Source organism: Galeopterus variegatus, unplaced genomic scaffold (assembly GCF_000696425.1).
Source record: "Galeopterus variegatus unplaced genomic scaffold, G_variegatus-3.0.2 Scaffold4571, whole genome shotgun sequence".
Lineage (NCBI taxonomy): Eukaryota > Metazoa > Chordata > Mammalia > Dermoptera > Cynocephalidae > Galeopterus > Galeopterus variegatus.
This window is the reverse complement of record NW_007730682.1, coordinates 240,300-253,167: the sequence shown is the minus strand read 5'-3', so window position 1 is coordinate 253,167 and position 12,868 is coordinate 240,300. Positions and strand designations below refer to the sequence as shown.

Sequence of the window (12,868 nt, the reverse complement as noted above, 5' to 3'; positions counted from 1 at the left end):
GGGGGGGGGGGGCGGCCGGCGCCCCGCCCAGTGGGTGCTGCGGGAGCTGTTCCTGACGGTAGGGTGGAGGGAGGCTGCGGTAGGGGCGGTGTACGGCGGACCCCGTCGGGTGTGGACCTCTCGGGTGAGAGAGGAAACAGGCCCAGGGTGGGGAAGGGGCGAGCCGCACGGATCCCAGGGCTGGCACTTCGTCTGCCTACACCCTCAGCAGTTAAGGACTTTGGCGCCGATGAAGCCTCAGTTTCTTCCTTTGTTAGGGGGAGGGGCGGTAATAACCCTGCTTCTAGGGCTGTGGTGAGGACGTACTGAAGTCACGTTCTGTAAAGGGCACTGCGCTTCCTAGTTCTTAGTAGATTCAGACAATGCAGTGTCTGAGATGATGCTGATGAGAACAGGCAGCGCTTTCCGAGTGCTTGCTATCTTCCAAGTTCGGTGTATTAGCTTGTGTAATTCCTCAATAAATTAGTGTTACTGTTTCCCCTAATTTGCACTCGAGAAAGATTACCTGCAATTTTGGAGTTCAAGAACCAGGACAAAATTTGTCAAATTCAGTGTGAGGTCAGGTTTTTTGTGTGTGTAAAGTCTTTTCCAGTCTGTCCTCAGCTTCCAGTGTTTTGCAGGATGGACATTTATGCTCTGAAGTCAGATGCCCTGGGGTGGAATTCTGGTTCTATCACTTACTAGCTGTGTGATCTTGGACAAATGACTTAACCGCCCTGTTGCTGTTTTCTCTTTCTGTAAAATAGGGACAATGACAGAATCGCCTCTTAAGGTTGTTTATGAGGATTAGATGGAATAATACTATGTAAAGTGGCCAGAAGGACCGACCACATAGTAAGTGATCAATAAATGTTAACTATCATTATTTTTTAAATAAAGGATTAGACGATGAGGGGCTAAAAATTAAAGCCGTGATAGCATTAAAATTTAAATATTGCATCGAGTGTTGTAAAACATCTCAGCATTGTTGTAAAGCTAAGCCAACGAAACAGGAGCACTTGAAACAGGATCATTAGTTACATTGCAGAGGTATGCTTCCATGTTCCATTTCTTTAAATAGTGAGCTCTTGGAAGGACCAGTCTCAAAAATGAGAAACTATTGTACTTGGCTGAGTTAGAAAAGCTAAATTACCAGTTCAAAATTAATTGGAAACCAAGTATATGCTGAAATGTTTGTGGTTGATAGAAAATACCATTTAATTTACAAGGTCTTGGTTTGCACAATGTGTTGGGGAAAGTCTATGCATGTTAAATTGAAGCCATTGACATAAGTGAAACCATAATTAATTGGGTAATGGAAGGTTAAACAGTTCTGATACCTGAGCCTCTTGACAAGTGATTCTAAGCGTGCTGCCTAAGTACAAACAGGTTTTTATGGTATTCACCTTTTATTAGAGGTTAAAATGTTTTATGTTCCGTACTTAAAATAGAACCTATGGCCATTTCACTGACATGGCCATTAATTTGAGAATAATTAGAGGTGGATTGGTCAAGATTATGGTGCTGATAGATGGTCTCGAGAATTTTTAACTTGAGAAGGCTGCCCACTCTGACAGCAGCCACTATCATCACAAGTGATCACTTGAAAAACATGGACATAGAAAACATGAACAAAAAGGTTAAAGTAAGGAAAAAATATGGAGGTGAACATTAATACTTAGCACTTGTCCACAGTACTGACAAGAGTTTATAATCTTTTATATGGGGTTGTTAGAGAAGGTTAATTGGTGCCTATTCTCTCTGACATGTAAATATTAGAGTTGGAGAATATCCTGATATAAAGTCAAGAAAGGAAATAAAAGGTTAGTGAGAGTGAGTTCAGAATGGTATTTAAAACACTTTCCTGACATTCTCCACAGTTGGAGATTGCAGGAGGACAAATTGTGTGCTTTCCTTTCAATTAATGTGAGCACACCCTGTTATATTGAGAGAGCTAAGACCTTGATAATCCCAATACCATCCCTTCCCCCCAGCTTGGCTCTGTAATATATTTTGAGAGATGCTCAGTCATGCCTGTTCACACACAGATAGTAGTTTTCTGATTTTATATTTCATTCTCTTCCTTTCCTACCTCTCATTCTACCACCCTTAAAGAGGCTATTAATAGAAATTTTTAATGTTTTAGATTTTGTTGTCATTGCTGTTGGAGTTTATTTAAAGTGTTGAATAAGTCAACTTTGAGAGCAAAAACTGGATTCCATCTATTTCTATAGTTCTAGACCTGGTATATACAAGGTGCTTGGAAATGTTTAACAGTAGAGCTCCTTGAGAATTGTGTTTCATTATGGTAATAGAAGTTTCAGTTATTCAGAAGCTCAAGGATGATTGGTATCACTGGATGGGCACAATTTAGGTATCTTGATGTCTTCCGTAAGTGAGCTAGTAGCTCATTGTGTACGCATTTTTCCTCTTTTTATTCACTAGGTTTCTACTGCATGCTAAACATAAGGAGTATAACATTGAAAAGACACATATTCTGTCCCAAAAGATTTTACAGTTGCATGGGAAAAGGTAACAAGTGAATAATTACAACGCAGAGTTGCTGTGAGAAAACATTGGCTGGGGAGATAACCCAGTCTTTAGGGGAATCCAGGAAGGACGAGCAGAAGTTAGGCAGTGAAGCTCAGCCAGATCATAAAAGGACATGTTCGCCATATTAAAGAGCTTGAACTTTATACTGATCAGTAAGAGTTAATGATTACTAAGACAAGCACCTTATAGTTTCAGATTAACATCTTCCTAGGTAGCTTTTATCGCTTACTTTTTCTGTGCTGGATTTGCACAAAGATAATGTTTGCTTATGATACTAGTAGCTTTCTATTTCATCTTTGATTTCTATTAAAGAGTTTGAAAAAATACTCTTATCTGCCAACCATAGGAACCTGGCAGGCAACCTTTTGGTTTAAAGAATATGGTTTAATTATAATGATCCCTGTAACAGATAGATCACATTTCTTTTATAAGCCGTCTTTAAGAATTTGTGCTTGTTTGTGACATAACCTTGAATAAAGTCATTGTACTGTCTTTCATTGGCAGCCTCTTGAGTGGAAATTGGGTATATTCCTGAGTGGTAGACTTTTTGAATGAGCTTGTCCACTTTCTATCTGTGGGTAGCATCTATATATTTTTATGTGTTTTGCATCATCTGTCTAGATCCTAAATTCTGTATTACTGAATTTTCTATGTATACTTTCTCATGATTCTACATAATTTTAGTATTTATCATTTTAATAATTTAGATGCTCTTCATGCTATTTAAATATTGTTTACAACCTTAATTTATTTCTGTCACCTTTAGTTTTTGGGTCAGTGGTCCTCAACCCTGGTGGACAACAGAATGATCAATGAGGCTTTTTTAAAGGACCTAGGTTTCTGGGGCCTACCCCAGAACAAACCCCCTAATCAGACTATTTGGCAGTGGGCCTTGAAATCTAACGTCTAGAAATAGCAACAACTATTGTAAAATATAAGGAAGGCGATTCTGATGTATGCATCTGTAGTTGACAATTGCAGCCTTATTCTCACAGAGATTTGTTGAGACTTGAGATCACATTTAGATCTTATTTTGATCTCCTTTTTAGTAATTTGATGATTCTGTAATGGGTGGCTTTTGAAAGGAAAAACCCCAGCCTGAGTGCAAAATAAGACACACCAGGAGACAGGGACTCAACCAAAGTGTATTAGGCAGGCAAAATGAACAAGTGGGCTGCCCTCTCGAAAGTGGGAGCAGTTGGGGAGCAGTCACAGGGAGAGTCGGGGTGGGCCTTTTATATCCAGTTAGACTGAGCTGGACTGTTCCTATTGGCTAAGAAGGAAGGGGAGGGAAGCGAGTGGGGTTTAAGCTGAGCTGGGACTTTCTCATAGGCAGGCAAAATTGTGCCCGTGGGAAGGTGATGTGGCAGCTAGGGGATTTTTCTGGGTGGAGGTTTTCTGGGAAACTTTCTCAGGTGCCATTTTGTGTGTCTTGGTCTTTAATGGCGTTTTACTTTTCTGGCAGAGGGTATATTAGCCAACAGCTTTTCCCCAAAATTCTTTCCTCCTTTAGTGCCCGCGGGAAGGTGATGTGGCAGCTAGGGGATTTTTCTGGGTGGAGGTTTTCTGGGAAACTTTCTCAGGTGCCATTTTGTGTGTCTTGGTCTTTAATGGCGTTTTACTTTTCTGGCAGAGGGTATATTAGCCAACAGCTTTTCCCCAAAATTCTTTCCTCCTTTAGCCTTTTATTGAACAGTAGAAGGAATAGAGAGGGGATAGGGAAAAGTAGGAATTATGCTAAGAAATTGGTGCCCTGGCACCAAAAGAAGACAAAGTAAGACCAAATAATTCTTGTTTTGAAGTAAAAACACTTCAACAGTATTGCTAGGCAATGTTCTAGGTAGTGGGGATATAGTGGTGAATAAGACAAGGACCCCTGTACTAGTAGTTGGGAATGAGGTGGTCAAGGAATTGAATAGTACACCAATAAATAATCAAATTAATTTCGGCTAGTGATAGCACTATGAAGAAAATGAAAGAAAGGTATAATAGTAACTTGCAGAAAAGAAAGACATAATAGTAACTGTGATAAGGACAGGAAGTTTAAACTGAAATTGGCATTAGAAGTTGCTATTAGTCATGCTAAGATTTGTGATCTAGCTAGTCCAGGCAGAGAAAAATCAAGTACAAAGACCCAAAGTCAGTGACAAGCTTGGCCTTTTTGAGGGATAGAAACAAAACCAATGTGACTAGACCACTGTAGGCAGTCGAGTATGATGGTGTGAATAGGAATCTCTTTATTTCTATTAAGGGTGATCTAAGCCTTTTGACTTGAGAACCTGGGCTCAGTTACTATTTTAATAGTAAGAAGTTAAAATGAGGAAGACTGATGCAAATTGAGGGAAGCCAGGGAAGGCAAGAGATGCCACTTAGGCTTGAAGTTCTAAATAAGCATCTAGATCTGGGACTTCGGAGCTCATTGGCGAGATTGAGATTGGAGGTAAATACTTGAGTGTTAGCAACATGTAGATAAGTGAAATACATCCTTTCTCTTTCCCCCATCCTCCCATCTCCCCTTTCATTTTATTTTTTGTATGAGTAATTTTAATAACTGTCAAAATGTATGATTCTCATTCCTGACTGTAAGTTACTTGCCTTGGGAGATTTCAGAAAATAACCTATGCTCAGGTCCTAATCTTAGACATTCTGATTAGTTGATTTGGAATGGGGTTCAGGCATAGTTATCTTTTACAGCTCCCCCAGGTGATTATATTGTGAAAACAGATTTGAGATTCACCGGTCTATTGCAGGAAACTGCAGTATTTGCTGATGCTATTCTTGTTCTCTATAACAGAAAGAAAAAATGGAAGGCCTGCCTGATGCTGCTTCTTTTGCAATTAAACTTAAAAACACTCTCATCCAGTACCATAGTATTGAAGATGATAAGTGGCGAGTTGCTAAGAAAACGGTAAATCTTATATTTGGGGTACACCTTCTGTCCAATGAATTAGTTGATGACTTTCAAAATAATATGGAAAAATGTGGACAAGAGACCATACTTTGGATGGATGTCCAAGACAGATAATTGAGTTGGTGGGCTAACGCTTTACAAAGGAAGAAACATATCAGTAGTAATCCTGCACTGCTTGCATTAGCTCTTTAGATATTAGACATGAGCATAGGCTTATGGCAACTAGAGCCTAAAGAACAGCCTCTTAAGTCAACAAATAAAATGTATCATTATCAATTTAAGGAAGTATAGTAATTGCTAGTTTGGAATAGTTTCAGATATATCAATGAGCCTGTGAGGGTGGCCTGTTAGTGTTTCTTTTTACCAATATGACTTACCCAAACTATCACATGGCTGAGTGTTGACAAAGCCAGCTTTAGAACCAAGGACTCCTCTAGTTAAGAGTTGTAGCTATTCTGATATTTAGAATTACTTGGGAAATGATGGAAAAATGTTGTGACTAATTCCAGGTAACACTGTCATGGTAAATGTGAAGTGCTTAATTTAAAAAAAGGTATGAAGAATTTCAGAATGAAATGTGTAGTGTTCCTAATGTCATAGTCTAAAGGCATCAGTAATGGTAAGTAGATAAGATTGGAATGAGGCAAATAATAATGGCTACTAATATAGTACCATCACTGAATCATACAGTATTTGGGTCTCAGTAAGCTACTGAAAATCTTTTTTGAAGGACTGTAAGTACGATGGGAAGAACTTTAGGATACAGAAGAAATTTAAATACGGATCATTTTATGGCATAGGTGACTTTTATGTATCTCTAAAAATGTACTTGTTTTAGTTTAATGCAGAGATAAGTGCTCTAGACTTATAATTGTTTTATATCCACGGTTCTCCCTATCTAATTATCACCATGTAATGTTTTATTTTTCTAGAGCAGAGATAAGTGCTCTAGACTTATAATTGTTTGTTTTATATCCACGGTTCTCCCTATCTAATTATCACCATGTAATGTTTTATTTTTCTAGAAAGATGTAACAGTTTGGCGAAAACCCTCAGAAGAATTTAATGGATATCTGTAAGTAAATTCTTGTAGTTTTTTGTAGCTTCAAAGACATTGCTAAACTTCGTATATACCTGATGGCTAAATGATCATTGCTAGTAAAATTTGACTTTTGCTTTTAATATTTCAAACTTTCTGAAAAGCAAATTGGCCTTATAAATTCAGAGCTTTAAAATTCATATCCTTTGGGGCCGGCCCCGTGGCTCACTCGGGAGAGTGCAGCGCTGGGATTGCAGCGGCGCTCCTGCTGCGGGTTTGGATCCTGTATAGGGATGGCCGGTGCGCTCACTGGCTGAGCACAGTGCGGGCGACACCAAGCCAAGGGTTGCAATCCCCTTACCGGTCACAAAAAAAAGGACAAAAAAAAAATTCATATCCTTTGTTGGTGGTGAGGAAGTCATAAATAATGATATCAAATGGCTGATAAAATCTGAGTTTCTTAGCATAGTGTTCATGACCCTTCAATAGTCCACATTTACACAGTGCTGGAGCACACTTTATTCTAAGATTTTTTTCTTGAAGAAATCATCAGAAAGATGATAGTGATTTAAGTACTTGCTCTTCCATCCATAGCATTATTTATAATATTTAAAATTACAAATACCCTGAATAATCAGTAGTAGAAAGTCATTAAATTATGAGACATCTGTGATAGAATATTATATAGCCTTTAAAAACCACATTTTCAAAGATTATTTAATAACATAAGAAAATGCTCATAAAGTGAATAAAGCAAAATTCTAAACTGTCTGAGAGGATCTTCAAAATGTTCATGGAACGATTCATATTATCTTTTAAATCTATTTTTCCATGAACTTTTCGAAGTGACTTTGTATATAGCACAATTGTGGCTTTATTTTAAATATATATTTTTATTATTAAAATATTTTTACTTAACACCAAATATTCACTTCTAGATGGTAGTATTATGGATGATTTTTATTTCCCTTTTTTGGTGTTTGCTTATAGTTGAACATAAATTATGCCTATAATTAATAAATAAATAAACAAACAAACAAACAAATAAAATAAATATAAAAAAAATATATATATATATGCTTTATATATATATATGCTTTTTTAAAATTAATTAATTTATTTTTTTCCTTTTTGTCTATATGCTTTTTAAAGCCAGTGGAAACAATTGCCTTGTGTAATTGAAGTAGAATGTTCACATCCTTAGGACTCAGCCCTTTTTAAAAATGAAACTGCTGGCTTCACTTAGTGTGTACAGAATGTTCTAAAGTGTAATACTAAAGATAAAACATTTCCAGAAAGATGAGTTATACAATGTTTATGACAAGGTGAGGGAAACTGGAGTTGAATTAAGCATTGTAAGCAAGTGTGGAAGTTGATCCTTTGGATAAGGGAGTGTTGAAAAGTGTCAAAAGTGCTAGAGGAACACTGTGCTTCGAGATTTGAAAAGACTTCATAGAGGAGTTAATATTTGAGCTGAGAAGAAGAATAGGTATTTCTTAAGGAATGAAGGACTGATTTATATTCTAGGCAGAGGGAATTGCATCTAGTACATATAAACACAGATGAGAGACATCTGTGGCTTTTTTGAGGTTCTTAAAGGAATGTGTGATTAAAAGAAGTAGGAACTGATGAAGTGTTGAGTTGGACACAAAGTGCTCAAACTAAGGCAGTAGTATGGCAGTTGAAAAGGGCAAATGAATGGGAAAGAGATTTAAGGATGGTGGTGGCAGCGGGGGGGGGGGGGGGGGGGGGAACAAACATTTTTCTCCTGTCCTCTCCAAGCATAGCTATAATTTCTCCACAAATTAATTTAAATATTGGAGAGAGTCAATGGTTGACTTTACGTTTAGGAAATCATCTTGATAAAAACATAGTGACTGATTACTTCTGTCTCTGGGAATGGGGTTAGGAGAAAAAGAAGAGTCAAAGTTGAATCCTAGATTTCTAATTTGTGTGACTTGATTAATTCGTGTCACCCAAGTTAGAGAACACAAGATGGAAGAACAGATTTAGGATGGGGGAGATAATATAAGTTTTGCTTGACATATTTATTAAATGATTAAACAACTTCAGATTAAAAAAAAGAAAAAGAAAAAAGTACTGATACACTTGAAGCCAGTCTATCTTATTTTATCTTCTTTCTTCTCCAGAAGTAACTACTGTCCTGAAGTTGTGTGTATTATTCCCATTTCATATTTTGACCACACAGTCATATATACATATATAGTAAAAAGCATTGTCTGTTATATTTTTTAATATTCGTTTGTGTGTGTGTTTCATTTAGTAATTTGCCTTTAATTTTTTTCGTTCAATATTATGTCCTCAAGATTTAGCCATATTGTTACCTGTAAATCTATTCTTATTTCTATATGAAAATATCACAATGTATTTATGTTTGCAAATTTGTCTATTGATAGATTTTTAGTTGATGCCAGTTCTTCTCTATAAAGTACAATGCTAAAGTAAACCTGTTGGTATATGTCTTTTTATGTATATGTGTAATTTTCTTTGTGTCTTAGGGATGTACATCATCTAACTTTACTAGACATTGTCAAATTGCCTTGTAAAGTAACACTTCAAGTTACACTTCAAGAGTTCTCATCCCCCTCAGTTGAATACTCGCTATTACGTTTCTAATCTCTACCAATCTGAGCGATATGAATGAGATGATATCTTATTAGTATTTACTTGATTACTAGTGAAGTTAGGCATCTTTTGTATATTTATTGATATTTCAGGCCAATCTTAACATGTCCTTTGGCCATCTTTCTTTTGAATTGTCTTTTTCTTATTGGTCTATAGGAATTATTCACGTGTTCTCTATAATAATTCTATGTCTGCTTATATGCATTGCACATATCTTATCTCAGTCTATGGCTAGTTTAAAAACATTACTTATTTTTTGTGTGGTACGCACATTTTAAATTTTAACCTGATATTTCGTATTTGTGTTTTTGTCTGTTTTATGTGTTGAGGAAATCCCCCTGTATTCTGAAGTCACAAAGATGGTCTCTTGTATAAAATTTTTCTCAAAAGTTTTACGTTCTACACAAAGGTATTTAATCTGTCTGGAATTAATTGTTTTGAATGGTGTGAAGTAAGGATTCAGGTTATATTTTCTCCATAAGGATAAGTATTGAATCTAAGCATCACTTATAGGATAGTACATTCTTTCTCCACTGATACGTAATGTCACCTTTGAAATATATCAAGTTCCAACATATTTATGAGTTAGTTCCTCAGTGTTCTGTTTTATTGGTCTATTTTTCTCTTCCTAATAAAATATTTTTAAAAATCAGGGTAAAAATATATATGTACTAATTTGTTATAGGATAACTGAGGAAAGAATAATATACAAAATAAATGGAAGCATTAGTGTGCTATAAAGTATTTTTGGCTACACTGTAACATGAAGGGACCTTAATGTGTTCATGATGACAGATAATATAGCCTTCAGTTCTCTTTATTAGATTAGAGGACAAAGGGTACATTCTACTAAAATAATTGGTAGAACTTAATTTATCAGAAAAGTTGTTGTGATTAATTTCTTTTTTTTTTTTCCTTTTTGTCTTTTTTACTGACCGGTAACGGGATCGCAACCCTCGGTGTCGCGCCCGTACTGGGGACCGGCAACAGGATCGCAACCCTCGGTGTTGCGCCCGCACCACGCTCAGCCAGTGAGCGGGAACTGGTTTCCACGTGGGATCTGAACCCTTGGCGGGAGCGCCGCCGCACTCCCAAGTGGCGCACTTTCCAGTGCACCACCGGGCCAGCCCCTGTGATTAATTTCTTAAAAAATCCTTCATTAATTTTTACTCCTACTTTCAAGGTTAGCTCGAAACTATGAGGACATGCTGGAATTTTTCATTCTAATGGCATTTGACTTTAATTTTTTTTTTTTTTCTGTATCCAGATACAAAGTCCAAGGTGTTGTAGATGACATTGTTAATAGTATAATAGACCATATACGCCCTGGGCCCTGTCGCTTGGATTGGGACAGCTTAATGACGTCAATGGATATTTTGGAGTACTTTGAAGAGGTATCTGTTTAGAAACATTACTTCAGACTCTGTGTGTATGTGATAGAGAGCATGAGTGAGTGAAAACATGAGCATGAGCATTTGTATACACTTATATTCTTTCTATTTATTGCTTTGAGACTAGTAGTCAAGGCAAAGATATCACAGGGGAATCCTGTGCTGACTTGTAAAAAGCTTGAGTTTCCTTGTATTAATTAATGAGTCTTAGAAATGAGTTTGTTTTCCACAGTAGCTCTACCCTTGCTGCTTAAGAAAATCTTAAACATCTTTAATTGTAAAGCTTCAGTTCGGTTCTGAAATCTAAAATTCTGAAAACACCACTATCATATTTAGATTTCTAGGTAAATGTGTATAGATTTTCCATTAATACTAAGCGAAAAATCGAAGACTAAAGATAAAAATGCCATCTTATGCATTAGAGAATTATGTAGCCAAAATGGCTTGCACTCTTTCTATTTTTATTAATTCATTTCTTGCCATGTTTTAATTTTTTTATTAAAACATTTACTGTTGTAGTCAAGGTATTTGTGGACTTTATCTTAAACATTCAAAAATAGTGTACACCCCCTAATTGCATGTGGATTATTATATAAAATAAAATGTGACTGTATTTAATTATAGATCTGGACTCTGGGTAACTTGTAACGCTATTCTATATTTTGATTATATATCCTCTTCATGTCCATACAATAGCAATGAGATTTAAAGTAGAGATCTAGATCTATCAAAATAACTGTAAGAATTGTTATTATAATGATTATAAAACATTTTAAGTGATGATTAGTTTTTTACTAGAGACTGATTTATGACATATTAATCTATGTGTGTTTCCTATAGTAATAACACCTGTTTTACCTCCTTTCATTTTCAGAATTGCTGTGTGATGCGTTATACTACTGCTGGTCAGCTTTGGAATATAATTTCCCCAAGAGAGTTTGTTGATTTCTCCTACACTGTGGGCTATAAAGAAGGGCTTTTATCCTGTGGTAATAATTTCAAAACCTTATACTTTTAGTTTGGTTTAAAGATATGAGTTTTCTAGGCTGCATGTTTCTTCCTATGTGAGATATATTTTGAAACCTCAGTTATTTTGTAATCACTAATTTTTTTTTTTTTGCAAATGCTAAATTCTAGAGAGTAATATAGCAATATCAAGAATGGTTTTGAAATCTTTCTGTTAAGTTTTTGTTCCTAGTTACATGGTATTCTTTAGGTTGCATGTAGCAAATATAGTTCACTTGACTGCCTCTAAGAAAGGGATCCTGTAAATGAATTTCCTTTTAATTCACTCTCAGAAAACAGCTTCTTGGTCATATACATAGAAAAAATAGACTTGGTGTGTGTTGGAATATTTTTCCTTCCTTTAGCTATGTTGTATTTTCCTTTTCAAGATTAAAAGTACTGCCATTGGAAGGTTCCTGTTTTCTAAAATATACCTGTAGGAAAATTAATATTGTTTTATGTATATACTCGAGTCGGCAGTTGTAGATAAACATTTACTTGTTTATTCTTAACTAGCCTTTACCAAATTTGAGTATGGTAGTGCTTGTGGGGAACAGTTGTGGTACTATAGGTTTGATTATTGACACCTTGAGGCCTGACTGCTACAACCAAGATTTGTATTTTCTAAGGAGTTATCAAGATGGCATAATGTCATCTGTTCTGAAGGGATTAGAACTTTCCCTATTACCTATATACCACCCCCTTGTCAGAATTCTTGGTAATTATCTTTTTATATTCTGTGATTGTCACTCTTGGGGCTTCATTTTTATCTATATGGATAAGAAGAAAAATATTTAAATAAGAAATCTGGCAATATTTTTAAATGAGAGTTTTAGATAAATATCAGTCATTGCTATTAATAGTGTTATTTTAAATTTGCGTTGTAGGGGTAAGTCTTGACTGGAGTGAAAAGAGACCAGAATTTGTCCGTGGATATAACCATCCCTGTGGTTGGTTTTGTGTTCCACTTCAAGACAGTCCAAATCAGAGTCTTTTGACAGGCTATATTCAAACAGATCTGCGTGGGATGATTCCTCACTCTGCGGTAGATACAGCCATGGCAAGCACTTTAACCACCTTCTATGGTGATTTACGAAAAGCTTTACAAAAGGTATAATATGTTTAAACTTGCAGTGCTATGATCGCCTGAATCAACTCTTTCTCTCAGCTTCATGGCCTGTGAAAATTGATTCATCTCTTCTGCATAGTCTGTAGAAAAAAATTTTTGGTTTAGTAGTACAATGTTTTATTTTATTTCTAATGTAAATAACTATCTAAAAGAGGGCTTTTCAGTATTCTGTAAGAGTTATTTGCACATCGTTTGGTATGGCAGTGAATGGAGAG

General features: G+C 36.0%; 1 protein-coding gene across 1 annotated transcript in view; it reads left to right on the top strand.

The window, feature by feature from the left end:
- The window catches only part of STARD4 (StAR-related lipid transfer (START) domain containing 4), a 13,751-nt gene extending 1,095 nt beyond the window's left edge, over positions 1-12,656 (top strand). Inside the window, exons 2-7 of the mRNA XM_008587850.1 lie at positions 747-834; positions 5,327-5,440; positions 6,469-6,518; positions 10,396-10,522; positions 11,394-11,508; positions 12,412-12,656. Of these exons, the coding sequence (XP_008586072.1) occupies positions 5,336-5,440; positions 6,469-6,518; positions 10,396-10,522; positions 11,394-11,508; positions 12,412-12,641 (627 nt within the window). The 5' untranslated portion in view covers positions 747-834; positions 5,327-5,335 and the 3' untranslated portion in view covers positions 12,642-12,656. The remainder of the gene's footprint in view (positions 1-746; positions 835-5,326; positions 5,441-6,468; positions 6,519-10,395; positions 10,523-11,393; positions 11,509-12,411) is intronic.
- The last annotated feature ends 212 nt before the right edge of the window (positions 12,657-12,868 follow it).